Here is a 24573-nt window from a genome sequence, read left to right on the forward strand (position 1 = left end):
AGATACTCTCTCTCAGTGAAATGTTCCCCGACCAGCCATTTTGAAGGTCAACCCCACTCACTGCCACACAGAATGCCTGTTCTTATTTTTTCTACAGCACTTCTCACTATCCAGCATGCCTTGTATGTTTACTATTTTGTTTTGTTTTTGTCTGTTTTCTTCACTGGAACATAAACTCCACAGGCAAGATTTTTGTCATTTTGTTCACTGATATATCCCCAGAGCCTAGCACAATGCCTAGCACATAACAGAAATATTTGTTTAAATCAGAAATATGTGCAGAGTATGGTACTTCATACAGAAAATAAAGAATAATTTAATTTAATTGAAGACACATCTTCAGGGAGTTTTTGTATATATACTGAGTGCTTTCTGTGTGCTAAACACGGTTGCATATATTCTCTCACTCACTTAATCCTGACAGAGCCTGTGACATCATCAGTACTATTATTTTCCCTATTTTACAAACAAGTAAACTGAAACACAGAGAGATGGTGTGACTTCCCCAGTTCTGCTCTTTTCATCGTGTTGAGTGTTCAGTGACATGCTGTGACCTACACAGAATCAAGATAAGAAAAATGTTTGACTTTTACACAGACAAGAGCAATGAGAGACACACCATCAGACAGCCTGTGTGAAAGCATCTCAGGGTGTAGGAACTGTATAATGTAACGCAGCTGATGTGGTTGAATTACGTTCACATTTATACGTCTGTATCTCTGTAGGAACAAAATTTATCTTGCTGGCTTTGTATGCAGCTGAAATCCCCTAAAAGATTTTATATGTATGATTAGTAAAGTAATGATGATGGTAATGATTAGTTATTAGTAATAATTAGGCATTATCATGTTATTAGTGCCTCATAAGCACTTACTATCTGTCAGGATCTGTGCTGAGCGATTCAGATAAATTATGTCATTAATGCCCCAAACATCTCAGTGAGTTAGGAGCTATTAGCATCCTCAGTTTACCGATGATGGCACTGAGTTAGGGAGGGGGCCTGAGTAAATAGCAAAGAAGTGGTGTGTCTGAGATTCGAACCTGCGCTGTTTAACTCTAGACACGTAGTCTTCCTTGAAGGTTGGTCGTGTGACGAAGGATTATCCAGTAAATCATGTTGAGGTAGTTAACTATGAAGGAAAAAAAAAACCCACTTTAGATTCCTATCTCTTGTCACACATCAGAGTAAATTCTGAGGGACCAAGGAGTAAATTGTAAAATGTTCAACCATATTTAGTCAATAAAAATAAAAGCGAATATTTATCAAAGCGTTTTCTGGGCTAAAGTACAACAGAAGGATTGCCAAGGAAGAGCACAATAGATTAGACTGTATAAAATGAAAAACCATTTTATTGACAAAGAGAAAGATAATTGAAATGACAAGTAACAGTATGAAAACTCTTTCTCTCAAAGAGTTAAATCAATTAAAAGGGGTAGGAAAATAGTATTAATTCAATTGATAAAGACACAAAAGGCTGGGGCAGTCAATATCTTAATGAACATCTGGAAAACACTGAGAAAAACGTTCATTCTCATTAGTAACATGGAAATGAACAGAAGTGATAAAATTATCAATAAATGGCAGTTAATGATCATGGTATGCCATTCTACTTTTAATCATATATTATGAGTATAGTTGAAAGGTAAATATACCACTAGACATCAAACCGCATATACCTGTCTATGTAACTATGTATATGTGGATAAAAATGAAATACAAAGAAGAAAGCATTATATCAATATCAAAAATAAGAATCCTCTGCAAGTATATTCTTTCCCAACTGCAAGTTTATTAATGAGAGACAAGGTACAACCGAGCATCTAAGTTCAGGGCTAGTAAACGCTGCTCCCAGCCGTATACTCTTGCTGTGACAGAGAAGGATAAGGTTCATTTAGACACCCCTCTGTCCTTCCACCTAATCATTAGTTCATTTCCTCCACCAGGCACATCTACAACTTGAAATAATACAGTTCTTATCCACCATAGAGCTGAGTGGTGGGCTTAGATTATGCATGATATTCTAGGGGGCCAATACATTGTTCCACTTGGTGGAGAATGTTCCTACCTTCAGATGCAAATGGGTTCTTCTTTTAGCCAGCTAAGTTTCTTTATGTAAACTACACTGTGCATTCCATGAGGTCCTTTGTTGCTGTTGTTTTCTCAGATATTTTATTCTCACTCTTGAAATCCTCATTCCAGGAGCCTCATCCTCTTGCTCCAAGTTTCTTTTTTTGTTGTTGTTGTTAACATCTTTATTGGAGTGTAATTGCTTTACAATGGTGTGTTAGTTTCTGCTTTATAACAAAGTGAATCAGCTATACATATACATACATCCCCATATCTCCTCCCTCTTGCGTCTCCCTTCCACCCTCCCTATCCCACCCCTCTAGGTGGTCACAAAGCACTATTGCTCCAAGATTCTTTTTAAGCTTCCAGAAGGGGCTGTTCACACTGGGACTTCCCTTAACTGCTCTTTCTGCAAACGACCATTTGCTCTTAGATCCCATTTCCTCCTCTTTCTTGGAAGACTTTGTTTTGCTAAGGAAGGCTGTGTGAGTGGTAAATTTTCCAAGTTCTTCCAAATGCTGAAAATACTGCTTACTGCTTTTACACTTGCTTGATGAATTGCTTATCTATAGAATTGCAGGCTCCAATGTTTTCCCCAAGAACATTGAAGGTATTTCTCCCTGTCTTCAAACATTCAATATTGCTGATGAGAAATCTGATCTATTCTATTTGAAAGGGATCTGACTTTTTCTTTCTGGAAGCTTTTAGGATCTTCTCTTTATCTTTGGTGTATTGAAATTTTATAGCAATGTTGTCTCTTTGTGATTTCTTTTTCCATTCTTTTTGTTAAAATGCAGTGACTTTTTCCACTCTGGGAATTTGCCTCCTATTATTTTTGCAAAATTCATTCTCTGCTATGTTCTGTTCTCTCTTTTTGGAACTAGCTGGAATTTGTCTCATATTCTTTTATCTCTTGACTTTTTAATAAACTCCTTCTTTGAAATTCGTTTTTTGTTGTTGACAATCTTAGTATTGTTTTTCAAGAGCTCTTTTTGTTCTGGTATCTGAACACTAATTAAACACCATTTTAAGTTTTCTTTTCTATTCTTGGAATTATCTCTTACTTTTCCAAAATCAGTTCTCCTTTACATTTATCTTGGCCTTTCTCTTTAATGTTCTAGGTTTTTGTTTGTTTGTTTTTTAAAATGATTTATTAACTATCCATAGGGGAAAAAAGGCACAAAGACAAAAACAAGGAATTAGAAAGGTTGATTGGGACTTCTCAGGGTGTGCTTGTATGTGCTTATGTGGAGGTGTTTTTGAATGGACAGTTATGACTTTGTTAGATGCCTTTTGGTGATTATTTAGGTGAGATCTCATTATATTATCTTAAATCTGAAACATTGATGAGAGTGAGAGTACACGGTCTGGGGGCATTATTAAATCATCAGACCTTAAAATCCAGAGCTGATATTGTCAGGTTTTTGGTTACAATTTGGCAAAACCCATTTGGGAGGCTATTTTGCAAAATAGACAAAGAATCCTAAACTACTGTATAGTGCTTATAGCAGAAGAACCTTAAAAGCACTCTAAAATTTTACCCAGTAATTTGATTTTTCTGATACATTCTAAAAAATAGATGACTTTAAATAGGAAAACAGTTTGATCAACACTTTTTTACTGCAGAGTTCTGTATTAATGTGAAAGAATGTAAGCAGTTTAAGGGTTAGACTAATGGTATACAGTGTCTATAGAATATTTTGTAATATTAAAATGTTTTAGAAACATTTAGAATCCATAGAAATATTTATGCTGTAATATTAAGTGAGTAAATAGAATGCCAAGTTACAGTGGAATTTGTTTTAAATTTGTATAGAAAAACTAAACTGAAATATTAATAGTGGAACAGTGGGATTGGGGTGCTTTACTCTTTAAAAAGAAGCAATTTATATCATATTTTATATTTCATAAATCCGTATTATGTATTTAATAAAATTCCAAAAGGAAAAATTAAACCTATGAAGTAACAATAACAAAAGACTAGGAGAAACACACACACAGACATACACACACAGACACACACACACAGACACACACTCAAACAGACACACACACACACATCAAAACAAGCACCAAAGAGAACTCATTCATTTTCATCTCCTCTGTCATCAACTATTTTCCACTATCTCATCTACTGTGAGACAGTGGAAACCTATCTCACACACATAACTGTGTTTCTTCTCAGCAACGAATTAGCTCATTTTTATACATGTCTGCAATGTTTGATACAAAATGTGTTGAAAGGTATGACTAATATTCTACTGTAATCTCATATTTTTTTATATCTCATATAAGCAATTTCTTTTTCATTTGTAAACTTTGTGGCAAGACTTATTTATATAACTAATAATGGATATTGGGAGGTAGTATTTCAATAAAAATATTTGAACTTTTTTACAGTTAATTTTGCTTTCAAATTGGCAGATAGGTTGACCACACTTATAATTTTTAAATACAAATCTAAAAATATTATGGTGCACAAAAAGATAATACATAGGAAAATTTGGAATTAAACAATAGTTTTCCTAAGTGTTAAAACTCTACAAAAATTAAGGAAATATCACAGATTTAAAAGAATGAATAATATTAAATGCATTAATCAAAACAGCTGCTTCTTCTTAACTACTAATTGTAACCTTTTGAATAAATTAAAAATGGAATTAAGTGAATTGTAAAATTTAACTAAAATTTAATTTAGTTACAATTTAATTGTAATTTTAACTTACTAAAATAAATAATAACTATATTTCGTTTGCTTTTATCAATCCTGCAGCACATATTCAAAACTTGTAACATATTCAAAACATGGAATCTGCACAAATCTGGCAATTACCTTCTATTGATCCATTTTTATAGCACTTAAAACTGTGAAACACTCAAGCTAAGATTGTGATAACAACTTTCTAGAAAATATGCAGAAGTGCATATTTTCTTCTTTTTTCTGTCTCTTTATTCAGCTTAATTCCCTTTTGAAACTTTTGTAATAATTGTAAATTTTGTTGTGTTCTGTATGGTTTTGAAGGAAATTCATATTTATCCTAAATACACTTTAATGTTTTTGTAGAAAAGGACGTAATTTGATAAAGAGTAGTATTTCGCTTATTATTAGTATAATAAATAAAAATTTAATGTGTACTTCGTTTCTGTAAAATAGTCAAAGTTTCATACCAATCTCCTTGAACTCCATGAATTCAGACCTCCGCATCACTGTCTTGTCAACCAAAGAGGCAGCCAAAGAGGAAGCACATCACCTGTCCCCATCCAGGGTCTGGGCGGAGGAGACTCAGTGTCACTGTTGATGGAAGTTCTGGTCCTAAGGTATCGCCATCTTTGATACGTCCACTCTCAATCAATCAGGACTTCTGAGGGACCTTATTAATGATATCTAAGAGATGGTGGTATTAATACATTGTGCACAGTATAGCCATATTTGGCAAGCATGTTAAATTGAAGTTCCATTCCATAGATCCTGTATTCTGATACAGGCGTATACTATGCATGGTTCATCTCGTTAAATGGGAAGTCTGTGATCTAATACATTGTGCAGATGCTATAATTAACTGCTTTTGTGGACCGAGTTGTCTTCATTTCATAACCCGAGAAAGTGTAGAGGAATGAGTTAAGCATAATCAATCTTCAACATTTTATAGCAAATCTCTCTGCTGGTCTTAGTTTTCAAAATTCATTTGAATTTTCTTGCTTGGAAGGGAGCAATTCTTAACAGTTCATCTGCAATATTTTCCTTTTTAAAAATATATTTTCTCTGTCTTTTTCTTATTCTCACTTTAGCTTTTATTTTGTCTTGTAAACAATAACAAGTGATAGTTTTCTTTGTATCCATCTGAATGTTTTCAGGAGTACATTTTCTTCTTTTCGCCAACTAAACAATGTTTCTTCTTTTCCTCTTTTATATTGTTTCTCACTTAATGTTTCGAGGATTTATTCATCCTTACGTGATATGTTTGTACAATTGTTGACTGAGTCAGTATTAGTGAAAATGAGGACCTAGAGTTTGGTAATCAGCCTTTCCCGGAGGTGCTGTTTCTGAAATGCAAAGGAAAAACTGAAGTGCGATCCAAGAAAAGTCACTGAGGCGGGCGTTGCTGTTATTATTGTATTATTCATTACTCCTGTTACCATCATTGGCGCCATTATTACATTCGTTGTAAGTGTCATCACGAGGAGAGCAGCTATACAGATTTATTTTAAGTGGCGATAACATCTTATAATTTATCAGCAGATGTGTTTCCAAATGATGGCTCCGAAAGAGCTCTTCTAGCTGAGGTTAGTTGATTGCTGGTAAACTAGAGAGAATATACAGCCTGAACTTTTCTTTTGTGCCTACCTTTCATTGTTTGTTCCACGTAAATATCTTGTCATATTGATTTTAATAATGGATGGTTTTTGAGTAGATCCTTCTAAATCCTATGACACACTGAGGTTTATGTACATAAATATTAATTCTATGGTGCCCTACAACATTTTTCTAATCAATCGACTACCCTGCTCAGACCATTTTTACTAAGCTATTTTAAATGAAACTTCAAAGACAGTCATTCAAAATGTGATGGATACATGGTAATATGCAACTCAGAATCATAGTGTTAGAAATGCCAAGCAAAACTCTATCCTGGTTACCAGAAGTCTATGATTTCAGATGCATCTCGGTCCACGCATTCATATACTTGACGGTGATTTGTACAAAGATCATTTTCATGAGAAATGTACAAGGATAAATATAAAGATGACAACCATTCTTTCTTCCTTAAGGGATATTTTAGTGTGATGAAAATAAATAATTTCCAAATAGTGCAAAGAATTTATATCGTTCTCTCTTCTTCAAATAGGTGATGTGGGTATGCAATTTGTGTCGAAAGCAACAAGAAATCTTAACCAAATCAGGGGCGTGGTTCTTCGGAAGCGGCCCTCAGCAGGCAAGTCAGGATGGAACCCTCAGCGATACAGCTACAGGCGCTGGTTCTGAGGCCCTGAGAGAAAAGAAATCCCGGCTGCAGGAGCGATCTAGGTCTCAGACCCCCCTGAGCACAGCCACTGCCTCTCCCCAGGACCAGGTTCCCCACAGCGTGCCGCCCGACAGGAGAAAGGGGGCTGAGCCCTCGCAGCAAGCCGGGAGGCCTGAGCAGAAGCAGGCTTCTTTCAGGTCTAGAAGTGAGCCTCCCAGAGACAGGTAAGAGGTCATCAACTCTTAAGCAAAAGGCAAAGTCTTAGATGGAGAGCAAAGCCATCTTCAAGAATTTAACTGCTAGGCTATGTGGAAGGGGTACTTCTCAGGCCCATGAGGAAGGCGACACTGGGCCTGGGCTGTCTCTGTCTAGAATGTATCCTTCCTTAGGAGACCTTTGCCGAGAAGCTTGTCTTTCATGCACGGATGTAAACAAGTCATCTGACTCAGTCACCCACCTGCACTACTAACTTCCAACCCTGAACTGAGAACAGCTCTTGGACCATTTATTTACTGTTTGAGTGAGTCCTGTAGTTGAAAGTGTGCTCTGAGACAAGAGGATGGGGGACTGACCCACTGGAGGGTGTGTGGGTGCGTCAGCAAAGCCTTCCTAGAGGACATTTCTTTTACGCTGAGCTTTGAAGGTGACTAGGGATGAGCCAGGTGAAGGGCGGGATGGGTGCTCCAGGTAAGGGCGCTGGCACCTGGCCGGAAGGAACAAGGCCGGTGGGACAACCCGAAAGATGCTATGGGCTCGGGGGTGAGTAGCAGAGAAGGGGAGCGAGTGGAGAAGAGGTGACTGGTAGGGTCTGAGTGCCTAGGTCACATTGGGCCTTTTAGCCAGGTTAAATTTCATAGACTTTATCTTAGAAATAATGGAAAGCCTCAGAGGATTGTAAGCCTGGGCTAACATGATCAGATTTTTCAATTTGTCGATTGAGTCATTCATTTGGGCCTCCCTGGTGGCGCAGTGGTTGAGAGTCCGCCTGCTGATGCAGGGGACACGGGTTCATGCCCCAGTCCGGGAAGATCCCACATGCCGCGGAGCGGCTGGGCCCGTGAGCCATGGCCGCTGAGCCTGCGCGTCCAGAGCCTGTGCTCCGCAACGGGAGAGGCCACAACAGTGAGAGGCCCACGTATCGCAAAAAGAAAAAAAAAAAAAAACAGTGGATTTGTGACCAGACAGGATGCCGTGCACTAGGCAACAGTGCTGACAAGGAGGACATGGCCCTTTTCTTCCCGAGGCTGTGAGTTTGGGGGACCAGACGGTTATCACTAAGGGTGGCTGCTTTTTGTCTGTGTGACCCTTATTTATTCCACTGGGTGGGAGGGTAGGACCCACGGAAGTCTTCCGCTATCTTTTTCAAACAAAACCCACACAGTAAGATCAAAGACTTCAGAGCTGAACAGGTCTGGATTCCAGGCCTGGCTCTGCCACGAGGGGTCACAGGCACCTTGCAGTGGTTGCATGAGCACGTGTGCTCAGCAGCTGGCCCTTGGGTGGCCTCCAGTGAATGCAGCCAGTAGCCGCCGTGTGTTTACCATCACTGAACACCGCCAGGAACCAGAGGGCATAAAGATGCTTTGTACAGGGTCCCTTTTCTCACAGATCCTGGGGAAGAGACCACACCATCTCCGAGAGAAGACAGAGCCCCGGGCAGTGAACTGGCCCAGAAAGGTGATGTGATCAGAGCTAGAAAATACAAACACGAGTCCTTTGGGAGCCACAGGAAAGAGGAGTGTCTTATGAATTCAGGTTTATAGGACAGCCAGGAACGTGTGGTGGGCAGACGGAACAGGAAAGGCCATGACAGGAAGACTACAAGAGCCACTTCAGTGATGGCAGGACTGGTGAGAAACTGCTGAGTTAAGGGGAGATGAAGATATCGAAGGGGCAGTTCAGGATGGCTCAGAAACAATGATCTCTTTTAAACAAGAGGAAGAATTGGGTGCTGTAAAATCTCTAAAGGGAAAATATGAGTCCTGTTTCAGATAGAGGGTGAAAAACTACAAAGAATTTAAGAGTAAGGGCCAGGAAGAGGCTTTCTGATGAAAGCTGAAAAAGACTGATAAGGGCAAATAGCCTTTCTGATTATATAAATACTTAAGACAACAATGAGGACGTGGGGCTGGAGGAAAAGGCAAGGAGAGCCGGGTACCAGTCAGGGTTGGCCTGCTTCAGAGAGAGAAGGAAGACAGAAGGAATGGCCGTCTGTTTAAACTACTGAAGAACTCGTGGTCCTACTTTGTACACTCATCAGGAGCTAGTGGGAATGGAACAATTAAGGTAGAGGTGAGAAAAGGCCTATTCAGTGAAGCAAAGAATCAGAGAGACTGGAGAAGTCCCATTTGCATAATACTCTATCCTTTCATAAAGCATTTTCACAGATGGTGTCTCCTTTAATCCTCACACAAACTCTGCAAGGTAAGTGTCATTTATCAGCATTTCAGAAAAAAAAAAAAAAAGTAAACTGACTCAATAGAAACTTCCAGCAAGCACAGCTCTGCCTTAATGAGCTACTAAAAGTTTGCAGTGCATTCGTCACTCTTACAAAAACTCTATTTGATAATGACGGATTGTATTCATAGTAGACCCCTTACACTGGAAAAAGGCAATACTACCTTTGCAATTCCTCCCTCCCTGAAAACCCCTTCCACTTCAAAGGGCCGAGCGATCTAAATGCCTCAAGCAGCATCGGTCATGCTTCTATTTTGCTATTTTGAGCCACTGGAAACCCTTTGCCCTTTCTTTCCATCGTCACCAGACCCTCCTCAAACTGACCCCACAGCTCAGCAACTACTACTTTGGAAAAACCACAGCAGAAACTGCCCTACTTTTTCCCATCTTGTATATTATTCTCAAATTTTGTTCATGAATTCTGCTTTTGGACTTCCAATCAAACAATGTTCTCTCTGGAAAGCCCTCTCTATGGACCTCGGGATTCCAAAAAGAGCCTTGGTTGCCCCCATTTTAGTTGCATAGTACAGCATACAGTGCCTGAATGCTTACCTGAGGTATCCCCTTTTTGTAACTTCTGGGGTCGATGCTGGGACTTTCCCGAATCAGATGGACTCCAGTGTACAGAAGGGCTGGAAGGGGTATCTTAAACAGTATAGCTTAAAGATTCAGAATGCCAAACCCTCTTCCGTTACTTTATCTTTGCCACTGCCTCCCAGAGGATGGAGAGAAAAGTAGGACACAAAACGGGTTTCTTTTTTCATATTCTTTTCCATTAGAGTTTATCACAGGTTGTTGAATACAGTTCCCTGTGCTATACATTTTGGACTGTTTTCTGAAATAAGGGAGAAGGCCAGGGATGGGGAGAGGGAGGAAAAAGTAAAAATTATTTCAAAAATTTCAAGATTTCTATTATATTTGCCTGGGGAAGGTAAAATGAAGGCTAAGGTTCAGCCATTTATTCTTCCTAACCGTCTCCCTAAAAAGTGGTGGGGTGCACATAATCTCATAAAAAGTACTTGCGTTCTACTATTGAGGAAGTGCTATTGGAGTTGATTCCTGAAATGGACACACTTGGATTCACGTTGCTTTAAAAGTTTCAGTTATAATAAGAGATTGTTAATACATTTTGCCCAAATATATATCAGGTATATATAAATATATATATATCGTTTTGAACTGATATGTGTGTATTACTGTTTACTCCTCGATTATTACCTATATTATTTTTATCGAGAACATTTTTAAGTCTTTGATTCACAAGCAGAGGTTCATAAAACTTGTTCATTTACTGAATTAATGTTGATTTTTAAAATGATCTAGTTAATTTATAGAGAATTTAAAGTCTGAAAGCCAGTTGTGAAGGCCCGGAATATGCTGTGAGACAAAGGAGCCTTATTTAGAAAGTTACTCAGATATACAGGTTTGATGTAGTTCTTTTATCACCTCGCTTTTTAATTAGACATCGAAGTATAAATAATTATTTCCAAGGATGCTTCTGGAGTCTGGTCTTCGCCTTGAGCTTTACACATTGCTCTCCTTCTGGACGTTCCTTTGTGCATCACAGGAAGAAGACCCCAGGGATCGCAGAGCAGAATGGCAAAGGCGCCCCGAAGGGCGAGCGGAAACGCGCGCCCAGGGCCTCTGGGCAGCCCGCGGAGGGGCCCACGGAAGAACGGGAGCGCAAGGAAAGGCGGGAAAGCCGAAGGCTCGAGAAAGGCCGGTCCCAGGACTACCCCGACGTGCCAGAGAAACGCGAGAACGGCCCGGCGGTGGAGGCCGAGAAGCAGAGGAAGGAGGAGGAGTACCAGACCCGGTACCGCAGCGACCCGAACCTGGCGCGGTACCCGGTCAAGCCGCCGCCCGAGGAGCAGCAGATGCGCATGCACGCGCGGATGTCCCGCGCCAGGCACGAGCGGCGCCACAGCGACGTGGCCCTGCCGCGCACCGAGGCGGCAGCTGGGCCCGAGGGCAGGCCCGGCCCGCGCGCGCCCAACGCCGCCCGGGTCTCGCCTCCCGCCTCGCCGCGCGCCTACTCGGCCGAGAGGACCGCGGAGGCCCGGGCGCCGGGCGCCCAGCCGCTCGCCGAGCCCAGCCCGCCGGCGCCCCGGCCCGGCGCAGGCCCCGCCGACGCCCCGGAGCCCAGGGCCCCGGAGCCGCTCCGGAAGCAGAGCCGCCTGGATCCCGGCGCGGCCGTCCTCGTGCGCAAGGCCAAGCGCGAGAAGGTGGAGACCATGCTGCGCAACGACTCGCTCAGCTCCGACCAGTCCGAGTCCGTGCGGCCGTCTCCGCCCAAGCCGCATCGCGCCAAGAGGGGCGGCAAGCGGCGCCAGATGTCGGTGAGCAGCTCGGAGGAGGAAGGCGTGTCCACGCCGGAGTACACGAGCTGCGAGGACGTGGAGCTAGAGAGCGAGAGCGTCAGCGAGAAGGGTGAGCGGCGCCGCGCGGGCTCGGGCGCGTGCGGGGTTGCATGCGCGGGTGTGGGGATCCGAGGTCAGCGCGCGGAGCTGGGGGCGCGTGTGCCGGGATGCAGGCGCGCGTGTGGGCCTGGAGGAGTGTGTGCCGGGATCCGAAGCGCGAGCGGGGTCTCGGGGGCGCGTGTGCCGGGATCCGAGGCGCGCGTGCGGGGCTGGGGTGTGTGTGCCAGGATCCTAGGCGCGAGCGGGGGTCTCGAGAGCTCGTGTGCCGGGATCCGAGGCGTGCGTGCGGGGCTGGGGGCGTGTGTGCCGGGATCCGAAGCACGAGCGGGGGTTCGGGGGCGCGTGTGCTGGGATCCGAGGCGCGTGTGCGGGGCTGGGGGCGTGTGTGCCGGGATCCGAAGCGCGAGCGGGGGTTCGGGGGCGCGTGTGCTGGGATCCGAGGCGCGAGCGGGGTGCTCGGGGGCGCGTGTGCCTGGCTGGCAGGTGCGCGCGTGCAGGATTTAGAAGCGCGGCTGGTAATGTCCAACAAGGTGACTGTGACTGTATCTAACGCTGCTCTACGGTATATTAGAAAGTGCTGAGAAAGTAAATCCTGAAAGTTTTCGTCACAAGAAAAATTTTTTTTGTAAGTGGATGAGGACATGGATGTTAAACTTACTGTGGTAGTCAATTTGGCATTCTATGTATGTCAAGTCGTTAGGGGTACACCTTAAACTTCCACGGACCTATGTGTCAATTATGTCTCAATAAAAGTGGGGGAGAAAAGTGGGACCTGGAATGCTCTGGCCAGCCTCGCAGCGGATGGAAGGTTGTCCTTTATATATATATATATATATATATATATATATTTCCGGAAGTGGGATTTAAAAAACGTAATCACGTGTGCCAAATTGGGGTTACAAGAGTTCTTCATGATTTTGGTTGCTCTCATCCTGGGAAATTCAGTACACAGTCTTGTGTTTTTAAGTTATTATTCGGGGGTGGGTTTATTTGGCTGACAAAAGGACGTGTACCTTCTTTTACACTTCAGTGGCGTAATGCTCCAGTCACAGAGGTAGCGTTTTTCAAGTTTCAAATGAATCTTTCTTACAATTTGTAAACAAGTTACAAAGTTTCTATCATGCAGATGTTATATATCGTGTTTTGGTAGTAACTTTGCAGTACAGATTTCATTTTACCTACTACAGTCCAAAAGATTTTGGAACATTTCGTGATGGGCTGACTTTTTTTTTTCTGTCTAAACCTGCACTGTACAATACCATAGCTATATGTAGATATTTAAATTAATTAAAATTAAATAAAATTAAAAATTCAATACCCCACTCCCACTAGTGCTCAAGAGCGATCATTCCAGAAAATGCCTTTAAGTGGCACTGGTCTAGAAAATACTTCAATTTAATGTTAAAATCACGTGTTTGTTTTGAAGATTCTCCTCATTTTGCTGCTGTTCCCTTAGATTTAAACTGGCCACAGCAGTAAATTCAGTGGTTGTGGTTTTCGTCTTTGTTGTAGTGCTGGGGTTCTTGGTGTTTTTCTTAACGAATTCATATATTGAGGTGACTGACTATTTTTACAGTTTTTGACTTGCTTTAGAATCGGTAAATTACACAGTTAGTATTATGTTTTATAAAGAGAATCACTTCCTCATCTTCTCTGCCTGCAAACTGCGTGCATGTGGATCCACCCTCTCTCCCACCGTTCTGTTCTCTTTTTCTCTCTTTCTTTCTATATATATGTGTGTGTGTGTGTATATATGTACATACATATATATCCCCCAACAATCTTATACTATATTTGGGAACAATTAAGAAAGCTCACTCTGTGAGCTTCCCTGGGGGTGCAGTGGTTGAGAGTCCGCCTGCCGATGCAGGGGACAAGGGTTCGTGCCCCGGTCCGGGAAGATCCCACATGCCGCGGAGCGGCTGGGCCCGTGAGCCATGGCCGCTGAGCCTGCGCATCCGGAGCCTGTGCTCCGCAATGGGAGAGGCCACAACAGTGAGAGGCCCGCGTACCGCAAAAAAAAAAAAAAAAAAGTTTAAAGAAAGCTCACTCTGTCGCTATTATTACTGCAACTCAAGTGGAAATAGCTGTCTTTTGAATGCATGTGTGTCTGGGATGAGTTTGGTTTTTTTCAGCTCGCCTTCTCATCACTGATGTTTATAAATTGCATATGGTCTATAGGTTTTTTAAAAGTCAGATGGTGAGTAGCTTCTTGCTGCCTTTCATGCCTTAGTATTGTTTTGTGAACACGTATTTTTTTCCCCTTAAGCCGTAAGGTAAGTGTGAAGTAAAAATGTAAGTGGATATGCTTACTGGGTGTGCAGATAGCCCCCGATGGGGATGGTATAGGTATAGTTATATATGTGTATTTTCCCACTCCTTAAAGGAAGGGTCTACACCAACTCCTCTTGAATATGTGTAATAAATCACAAGACACATGGAATTAGAATTGAAATGCAAAATTATTCACGGTAACAACAGATTATGAAAGAAGCATGACTGGTGGTGTGGGTGAGTGGAGAGATGGGGCTGGGGTGATGCGAAGAGCATACTGCCTCTAGCGGCTGTGTCCCTTTCTTGGGAATTCTCATTCCGGGCACTTGGGTGACCACTTGGGGTTTATACACCTCTGAAGCTGGGGTTCAGTCTTCCCCTCCGGAAACATAGGAGACATCATCTGATACAGACTGCCCTGTTTTCTCTTCATTTATAAATGATCTCATTCTGAATGTCTATGAACGTAGCATAGACGTTTTCCGATTTCAGCCTTCGTTAGAAATTCTACCATCTATAATATTTACTAATGACTTCATTGCCAGGCCCCACCATTGACAACTAAGGGCTCCCTTGGGGACCAGCCTTGATCATCTCCAGCACCCTGTGACCCTGCACAAGTTTTTTAACCTCCTTAAGTTTCCATTTTCTTATTGGCACAGTGGAGATAAGAGTTGCTGCTTTGTCAGGTTACTGAGTGGTTTGAATGAGCTCATGCATCTATAACAGGATGCTAAGTTAGCATTCTTCCTGTCCTGCAGTGCCTGTGGCATGTCTGCCATAGATCTAATACTGCAGTGAAGCTGAGATCATCACCCACATGTAAATATACAAGGAAGAGGTTAAAGAACCCGTTTTATATCTTACAGGCTCCGGTGAATTTCCCTGATCACTCTTCTTATAGGAAGAGTGATCAGGGAAGAGATGTCTTCCCACGAGAGAACGGATGCCGTGCTGTGACCTTCAGGGTCAGGGAAAGTTATCCCCATGGAGTAAATATCAAGAGCAGTGGGAGAGAAAAGCTGAATTTCACCTATATTCCGTGCATTTGCTTGTTCGCTTTATCAGTTACACGTATAAAGTAAATATTTAATGTGTGCCTGGCTCTCTTAATCTGTTTGGGCTGCTATAACAAAAACCCACAGACTAGGTAGCTTATACACAACAGAACTTTAATTTCTCACAGTCCCAGAGGCTGGGAAGTCTAAGGTCCAGGCTCCAGCATGGTCTTGTTGTGGTGAAGGCCCTCTTCCTGACTCATGTGAAGTCAGCACCTTCTTGCTGTGCCCTCACATGGGGGAAGGGGCTGGGGAGCTCTGGGGGGTCTCTTTTATAAGAGCACTAATCCCATTCATGAGGGCTTCACCCTTGTGACCTAAGCACCTCTCAAAGGCCCCACCTCTTAATGCGATCATTTTAGGGGGGCTTAAGATTTAAACACAGTAATTTTGAGGGGACGCAAACATTTAGACCATAGCACTGGCACAAGGCATTTATTAACATGTGTGTACTATTCTCACCATTTATATTTTTATCCTTATCCTTATGCTGAGTTGGTTTGTATGTTTATTAGCAAATGTGGATTTAACACTTTCAGTAGATATACTGATGTTAAAAATAAAGAAATATGCTTCCTGCCCTTATGGAGCTTACATTCTGTTGAGAGAAATAATAAAGAATAATTACAGGGCTTCCCTGGTGGCGCAGTGGTTAAGAATCCGCCTGCCAATGCAGGGGACACGGTTCGAGCCCTGGTCCGGGAAGATCCCATATGCCGCGGAGCAGCTAAGCCTGTGCATCACAACTACTGAACCTGCGCTCTAGAGCCCGTGAGCCACAACTACTGAGCCCGTGTGCTACAACTACTGAAGCCCACACACCTAGAGCCCGTGCTCCGCAACAAGAGAAGCCACTGCAATGAGAAGCCCACGCACCGCAAGGAAGAGTAGCCCCCGCTCACCGCAACTAGAGAAAGCCCATGCGCAGCAACAGAGACCCAACACAGCCAAAAATAAATGAATAAATAAATTAAAAAAAAAGAATAATTACACAATGAAGTACAATTTAATAAATGCCTCAAAGGAACATTCCTTACAGATACATTGATACACTTTTGCTTTGTGTTCAATTAAAAAGAAAAAAAAAGGTTCCCTGAGCAAATGGCATCTGAAAGACAACACAGCATTGCTAGTCAATATGATGCTTCGTGTGTAGTGTAATTACACACACACACACACACACACACACACACACGGATTAACAGTGAGCTCAATCTAGTGAGTTTGTCTAAAAATTGAGGTCAGCTACCACATGTTTCAAAGTGAATGCTGTTTGTTCAATGTTCATACTGCTCTTTCTTTGCCAACTGGGAAAAATTGGGCATTTCTCATTTCTTAGATTATAAGAATTACCTAATATAAATCTCTGTATGCAGAAGAATAACAGTGAACTAAATCTTACTTGTAATAAGATAGCAATTGGATTTACATGAAACGTGTAATAAGATCCATTGGGACAAAGTCTAGTGAAGATCTGTGCCCCTAAGGAAGTGAGTCAAGAGGCTTAAGGAGAAAGAAAGAGATGCAGGCAGTGCCGATGTGGATGAGAGAAGGAAGCAGCACCAGTGCTGAAAAGAAGCAGAGCATTGCTGCCTGGATCAGGGGATTAATCCACTTATACTTACAAGGAACTTGAAGTATAAGTCCTTGGAAGAAGAGCCTGGCATTAGATAACAGGATTTCCTTTCCTTTTAATCCTCTCCTTCTTGCTGACTTGGAGTGTATGGGGAAAATACAACCCAAATTAATGTTGCCTTTGAACTTTTAGAGCACTCTGTGAATGGCTCCTGAGGTCAACCTTTATAACAAGGGCTAAATGGTTTGTTTGTAACTGTTACTGCTAAGCATCATTTAGCAGTCCTTGTCGGAGCATTTGGTACCTGGATGACTGGTAAGAAATGATACCTGCAAGGCTAGCAAACAATGAGTGCTTGAAAAGTGAGACTGACAACCCTTAATTACAGGGTTGAATTTTCCTCCAAAGACAAAGACAGTTTCAGGGGACCAGGGTGTAGGTTGTGGGCAGTGTGAACTATTCACTGTTAAGTTTGGGTACCTGACAAGTTAAACATTGTGGAATCAGGAACAAAAGCTGAGAACCCTCGCAACAATCAGGTACTAAATTATTTAAATGTAACTAGTTCATGCAACACTTTATATTATTCTTTAGTCATTAAACTAAAACTACTGGGAGTTTCCTCTTTGGGCTCCAGCAGTATAATGCCTACGGCTCACATAGTACTTTCTTTTTCTTATAAATTTATTTATTTTATTTATTTATTTTGGGCTGCGTTGGGTCTTCGTTGCTGCACGTGGGCTTTCTCTAGTTGCGGCGAGCAGGGGCTACTCTTCCCTTCAGTGCGCGGGCTTCTCATCGCGGTGGCTTCTCTTGTTGCAGAACACGGGCTCTAGGCGCATGGGCTTCAGTAGTTGTGGCATGCGGGCTCAGTAATTGTGGCTCGTGGGCTCTGGAGTGCAGGCTCAGTAGTTGTGGCACATGGACTCAGTGGCTCCGCAGCATGTGGGATCTTCCTGGACCAGGGCTCGAACCGTGTCCCCTGCATTGGCAGGCAGATTCTTAACCACTGCGCCACCAGGGAAGCCCTCACATAGTACTTTTAATTCTACCCAGGAGTTGTTGATTTACTTCTGTTTCTTGAGAGCAGAAAATGCATTTTATATTCTTTTAATGCTCCTAGTGCTTTTTCTTGTAACTTCAAGGGGGGTTGCAATTAAAGAAGGTGGCCATCATTCATGTAGTCATGTTTTAATTTCTATGTGACATTCCATAAATATTACATGATTTATATGATGTTAAACAAGTTTTGTATAAAGATTTGTGACATTCCAGGCACAGGGTGCTAGAGGTATAGTGATTAAATAAATAAATACAGACATAAACATAGATACATATAGAGATAGCCATGGTTCCTGCCCCCGTGACATTTTTATGGGCTATCCAGAGGACTCTTTTCGGGGACTTTACAGACAGGAGACCCCAAGATAAAATCAGGTTCTGTGGTAAGAATTTGGCTACAGGCACTAAAACAATTGTAACCTTTAAACAATTACAACCTAAAAGGGCTTCCTCTTTAAATGGCTGCTGAAACGTAAGCATTTATTTTTCTTACCCCATGAGACCCCAGTGTAGAGGGAAGGAAGTGAAATATGAATAGTTGATGGAAAGAGAAAGTAGGCTGCTTTGGGACAGAGGAGCTTGCCAAGGAGGCGAGAGAGCTGGGGTGGAGAGCAACGTCCCCACCCAAGCACAGATATGTTCTGTGCAAGATATTTTTGACATTTAAAATAAAATAATAAATAACTAACTTAAATAATTAAATAATAATGTTATGACCAAAACTCAAAGAGAAAGCTCTGGGTACCCAGACCCATCGCACTGGGCAGAGATATTTGGACAAAATGCAAGACCGTGCATCTGGACTAAAGATAACACACTTGCCTGTAGGTATGGATTAATCTTAAGCTGGAAGTAAAGTATCGTGATCTGAGACCTTCAAATAAAAGCTGATATAAAACCTGTAAACTCCTTTGGGTCCAGAAAGAGGCAACCATGAAGATAACCCATAGGGAAGCCCATACAACCCTGGGGATGCCCAAAGGATGAATCCAGACATCAGCTATAAACATAAGAGGAAATTCAACAACAGTAATCATGCCAAGGAAACAGGGAAAAATCTATAAACTTTTGGATGTTAAAAAATAAACGAGGTTGTGTAGAAAGCAATAACTGTTAGCTTGTCTTTACACTTCTTATCAGTAATGGATTCTAGACTACAACTGACCAATGCCTTCAAAGTTTGGAGGGAAACCATTCTGAGACTGCTGTTTTATTCACATCTAAATCATCAGTCAACTCTCGGTTCTCGGAAAACCTACTTTGCAATCTGCTTATGAGAAAATGATTTAAAAATGTATGCACTCAAGAAAACTGAGAAGAATAATCATGAAAGTGGGACAAATGAGAAAGAAGAAAGAGTGGAGCTGACCCAGGAATCCAGTGCAAAGAAATCCCCGAATGACACCGTGTGCAGAAAGCAATCTGTCGAAATTAAAACTGGAGATCATTTCCAGGAAGCTCCAAAGAGAATATTGAGGAGAATATCCCGGATTCCAAGAAATATCCAATGACTAATGACTTACATGATGTTATCGACCCGGTAAAGAGAGGCTGTTTCTTTTTCAGCAATAAAGAGGAACAGTCAAAAGCTGAGGGAGAAAAACTGTTAAGAAAAATCATGGTCCAAACATGAAGCTAACAAGAATATGACATCATTTTATTAGTTGATGCAGCCCATTTGACTATTAACCTAGGTAATGTTTCCTCTGAGTGAACAGGAAGCCTGACAGTTCATCTGTAGAAATGTCAATTACTGGTTTTTACTTGGTCCTAGAGCATTTACATGTAATAATATTATAAATGCCACTTACTGGTTTTCAGTTTTTAGAATCAACCCCCTTCCACATTGAATATATGTGTGTGTGTGTATATATAGTTTATATATATATATATTTTGTTTGTTTTTACACAATTGAAGATAAATATTTTGTCCATGTTAAAATAAAGGTAAAACTGACAGATATGAGAATCTGGAGAACAGAGAGTTAGAGATAAGTGTATGAATATTCTCATCTAAAATGTTCAAGATCCTATTCAAATTTTAGGCCAAGAAATAGAGGATTAAGGCCACTTAAAAATAGAAATGCATAAGGAGAAATAAAACTATTGGCTTTTGCAAGCAAAACGATGTCAACATAACAGTGAGCTAAAGTCTCTTCTTTCATTGGTTTTTACTTTAGATAATATCATAAAATTGGAAATCAATGGATAACATCCCAAATAAAGTGGTCAATGGATAGAGGAAAATTATTTAAAAATGAGAGTGCTTTTCATTAGAACAACTAAGAAAGTAAACGCTTGCAAATAAGCTTGGGAAGTGGAATTGACAGTGTGGGCAGAAAGACCATGAGGGGAAATGAGTTCTTGTAGCTACATGGCAAGCCCTTATTTATTCTAATTTTCATCAGGTGCGTGTGTGAAGTTGATATCCATTAACACAGGAAAACAGAACATTGCTGTCTAACATCCCCTTTATTAAGTTGTGAGTAACTAGTTTTGGTGTTTTCTGGGACCTCACGTAATTTTACCCACCAGAACCTCAGAACAGCGGTGGATCTATGTGGAACTCTGACAGCCTTGCCTTCTCTTTGACCTTTTATACATTAATCTTTCACTGATTCCTACTGTTGCTGTGGAAGAGAGAAATTTAATTCTCCCTTTCAACTACCGAAAGAGCCAGGATTTAGAGTGTTAGGTGCTTCGTTTTAGATGCCTTCCAGGGAGTCTGAGAACTAATTTCTTCTTACAGTGGGTACGAAATGGACGTTAGCTGTTTTAATCATCTGTGTAATTTACATCTTAGAAAGATACTGAGGGGACACAAATAACTGTGTTGGGGGCTCTGAGCTAGCATGCTAATTCCTAATGTTCTAAGAATATGAGATAAGAAAATTTGGGGAAACATCATGGTGAAGAGCTGGGTTTTTCAGTTACAATTTCTGCCTAATATATAAACGACTGGAAAGTCTCCTTGACTCTAAAACAGGAGCTCTGACTAAAAAGAAGTTCTATAAAAAGAAAAGAAATTAAGTCTGTAAATCTCACCTGATTATATCCAATAATATTTCTCCCAAATTAATTCATGGCTAGAAACATTAGTCTTTTAGTTACATCTGAGAGAGATTTCTATTCTGGAATCAGGAGACACTCAGTTAAATCTGGGTTACATTTCATTTTCAAAACTAATCTTACAAATTTGACATGTATGCTTATAATTTTAAAAGTGGAGTGTTTGAATGGATGTACAACTGAAGGACATTTTGAGGGGAAACATTTGCGCTTCAAAGTGCATTTAGAAAAAGATTTGATATTGAAGATTTCAGTGCCACCTATTTTCTCTCATAAGTTTGTGCTTCAACATCCTTTTAAAATGCAGAATCATACTTCCGTGTTTGTGACCCATTTTTTCCAGTGAATGAAAATGTTGTCCTTACTTTGGGTTCAATTTCACAGCATAACCAAATGTTAGGCCTGAGAGAGACTTCGGAGACAAAGAATCTCCCCTTTCACACACTGCTGAACAGAGAAGGGAACATGGGGGGTGTTAAGTCACTGGATTCCCTGCCCCTGCCGCCATTTTCCATTTGTAGCTGGGAGAGCTTGGAATGCATCCTGGCCCCACACCATCCCACCAGACCTCTGAGAACGGACACTTCGTCAGTCCTGCTGCTGTCCTGTCCTCAGTTGAGGCCCAGCCCTAGCAATCTGGTTTCTAGTGTATTCCAGAGACCAGGCCCCTGGTTTGTGCCTAGTTTTGGTTCCTAGATCCACGTCCCTGGAGGCTTGTGGCTGAGTCCAATTCTGTTGCCCGAGTCCCTCTGGAACTAACACTTGGCCCTCACCGATCCCGTCCAGGAATTAGGAGCTGGGTCCCTGGATGCTGACTCCCTGATCCTGACTGCCGGATGGGAAATCCAGATGTTGCCTTGTGTATCATTCTTCTTCCTGTGTTACGGGGCATCTGACTCAGTAATTACTGCTGTTCTGCATTGAATAGTTACTGCCTATGGCCCTCTTCTTTGAGTGTCTCGTTCTACCTCCTAAGCTGAACTTCTGCATTTGGATCTTTTTAAAAGCACCTGTTCCATACCAAGAGACAGATCTAATTTTAATTCCGATAAACTCTTCTGCGGCGGATGCGTACACAGTAAGATTGTATCAGTTTCCTAGGGCTGCTGTCACAAGGTGCCACAGACTGGGTGGTCTAAACAACAGAAATTTGCTTTCTCCCAGTTCTGGAGGCTGGGACTGCAGCATCTAAGTGTCGGCAGGGTTGATTCCTTCTGAGGGCCATGGAAGGACCTGTCTAGGCCTCTCTCCTTGGCTTGTGCCTGGCTGTCTTCTTCCTGAGTCTTCACGTTGTCTTTTCTCTGTGTGTTTCCACGTTTCCTCTTCTTACGAGGACAGCAGGCCTGTTGGATTAGGGGCCATCCTAATGAAATCCTTTTAAACTGATTATCTCTTTAAAGATCCTATCTCCAAGTATGGTTGCACTCTGAGGTACTGGGGGTGAGGACTTCAACATATGAATTCTGGTAGAACACAATTCCGTTCATATTAATAGTATTTGCAGGAGGGAAGAGACCCAGGCCTCCGCCTGTCTGTGTTCATACTAATGAACATGGTAAATACTCCTGTTTGGGGTTTGTCTCCATTGGTTTTCATCTGTGGAAAGTATAAGATCATCAAGAATCTTACTGGGTAGTTACGTTACGAAGAGGATTGCTGTCCGAGATCAGGAAGACACAGATAGTTTGAGGCACTGCCAGGGACTAGACCCCTTGGGCATGTTTCTTAACCTTGGTAAGCCTCAAGTTCATCCTTTTAGGAACTTGGAGTGAATAACTGTACACATTCTGTGGGGTCCTCGTAAAGATTAAATGAGGTGATGGGTACGGCTCTGTGTCCCTGATACACAGCAAGTGCTCAATAAGTGTTTCTATTTCTGTGACACCACATAGGATATATAGATAACACATGTTACAGGAACTAGGGGGAAAGCTGGGATGCTGAGGCTTCGCGTTGGAGCTGGGGAAGAATTTGGCAGGAAGAATAGATGTGGCATTTGAGTCAGAGAGATAGGCCTGAGCAATGAGAGATGGGGAGACACCCACTTCTGGCAGCAGGAAGCTTCCAGACCTGTGGAAGGAAAGAGCCCAGAGGCCACCGATCAAGAGAACAGCTTTGATCCCAGTTTTAAGGACCGGATTACCTTGGGCCACAGAATGAGAGGGATAGAGCATATCAGTGATCCTCAACCTTGGATGCACTTTAGAATCTCCTGGAGGGCTTAGAGGTGATCATAGTAAGTGACGTAAGTCAGACAGAGAAAGACAAATACCATCTAACATCACTTACATGAGGAATCTAAAATATGACGCAAATGAACTTACAAAACTGAAACAGACTCACAGACATAGAGAACAGACTTGTGGTTGCCAAAGGGGAGGGGAGCTGGGGGAGGGAAGGATTGGGACGTTGGGATTAGCAGACGCAAACTATTATATATGGGATGGATAAACAACAAGGTCCGACTATAGAGCACAGGGAACTATATCCAGTCTCCTGGGATAAACCATAATGGAAAATAATAGAAAAAAGGATATATATATACATGTATAACTGAGTTTCTTGGCTGTACAGCAGAAATTAACACAACATTGAAAATCATCTATACTTCAATTTAAAAAAAAGTGTTGAGGCAGCCCCAAAAGGGAGTCTGACTTGGTCAGTGAGCAGTCAGGCCCTGATTTATTTTAGTGCCTGTGGCTGAGTCGAGAACTGTAGGATTATAATCACTTGAGCTTCGTAAACAAGATGCTAATGTTCAGGCCCCAAGCCCAGAGCTCCTGATCTGATGGTTCTGGGCTGAGGCCCAGACGTCATCATTGTTGTTTTTAGCATCTGTTTGGTGATTCCAACGTGAGGTCAAGGTTATGACGACAGGGCCTCATCGTCTTCAAGGACCTTACCAAGTCTCAGACCTGACCCTTCATACATTATGAAGTGCCGGTTCTTCCATGAAAGTTGTTATTTTGTATCACATGAGCATCCCATGAAAAAAAAATTGCTTATTTATACAGGGACACGTTTGACTGGAAAAAGCATCCAGAATGACTCAACGTAGGTTTAGGGGATGGAATAAAGAGTTGGCCGTTTCCCACCCAGGTAGAGCTGACCCTGGAACAACATGGGTTTGAATTGTAGGTCCACTTGTATGTGGATTTCTTTCACTAAATGCACACTGCAGTAGTACACGACCCGGGGAATCCGGGATGTTTAGTTTATAAAATATAACTGCATCTCAAAGAATGTCTTGGCAGGATAAACACTTTATGCTCGATATGGGTAAATATTTCTTATTATAATAGTGTGTATTATACACAAATTGCAAGCCAGATCAATTTCCAGGAAAAGAGGCACTGGTTAAAGGAATGCTGTGTAAAAATTATGTTCTATATTCTTGTATTTATGACATAAAATGTTTGTGATGGTTAAGAGAGAGGCATTGCTAGTTGTATGTATACTATATGGTATGTTTTTGAAAAAAATGTTTGCATAATATGTGTAAAGGAAACTGGAAGGATGTACATCAAAGTGTTGAGTATACTTATATCTGGACTATAAAACAGCACACATTCTTTATGTTTCCTTTTGTCTTCTTTGTATTTTTAAACTCCTACTGTAAACATAT

At 41.8% G+C, this 24573-nt stretch overlaps 1 protein-coding gene across 1 annotated transcript in view; it reads left to right on the forward strand.

Moving 5' to 3' along the window:
* Positions 1-6918: 6918 nt before the first annotated feature.
* The window catches only part of LOC309831934 (regulating synaptic membrane exocytosis protein 1), a gene marked incomplete at both ends in the record, with an annotated part of 217497 nt that continues 199842 nt past the window's right edge, over positions 6919-24573 (forward strand). Inside the window, 2 exons of the mRNA XM_082669309.1 lie at positions 6919-7256; positions 11057-11919. Of these exons, the coding sequence (XP_082525435.1) occupies positions 6919-7256; positions 11057-11919 (1201 nt within the window). The remainder of the gene's footprint in view (positions 7257-11056; positions 11920-24573) is intronic.

This window comes from Grampus griseus (assembly GCF_964374135.1).
Source record: "Grampus griseus genome assembly, chromosome: 13".
In the NCBI taxonomy this organism is placed as follows: Eukaryota; Metazoa; Chordata; class Mammalia; order Artiodactyla; family Delphinidae; genus Grampus; species Grampus griseus.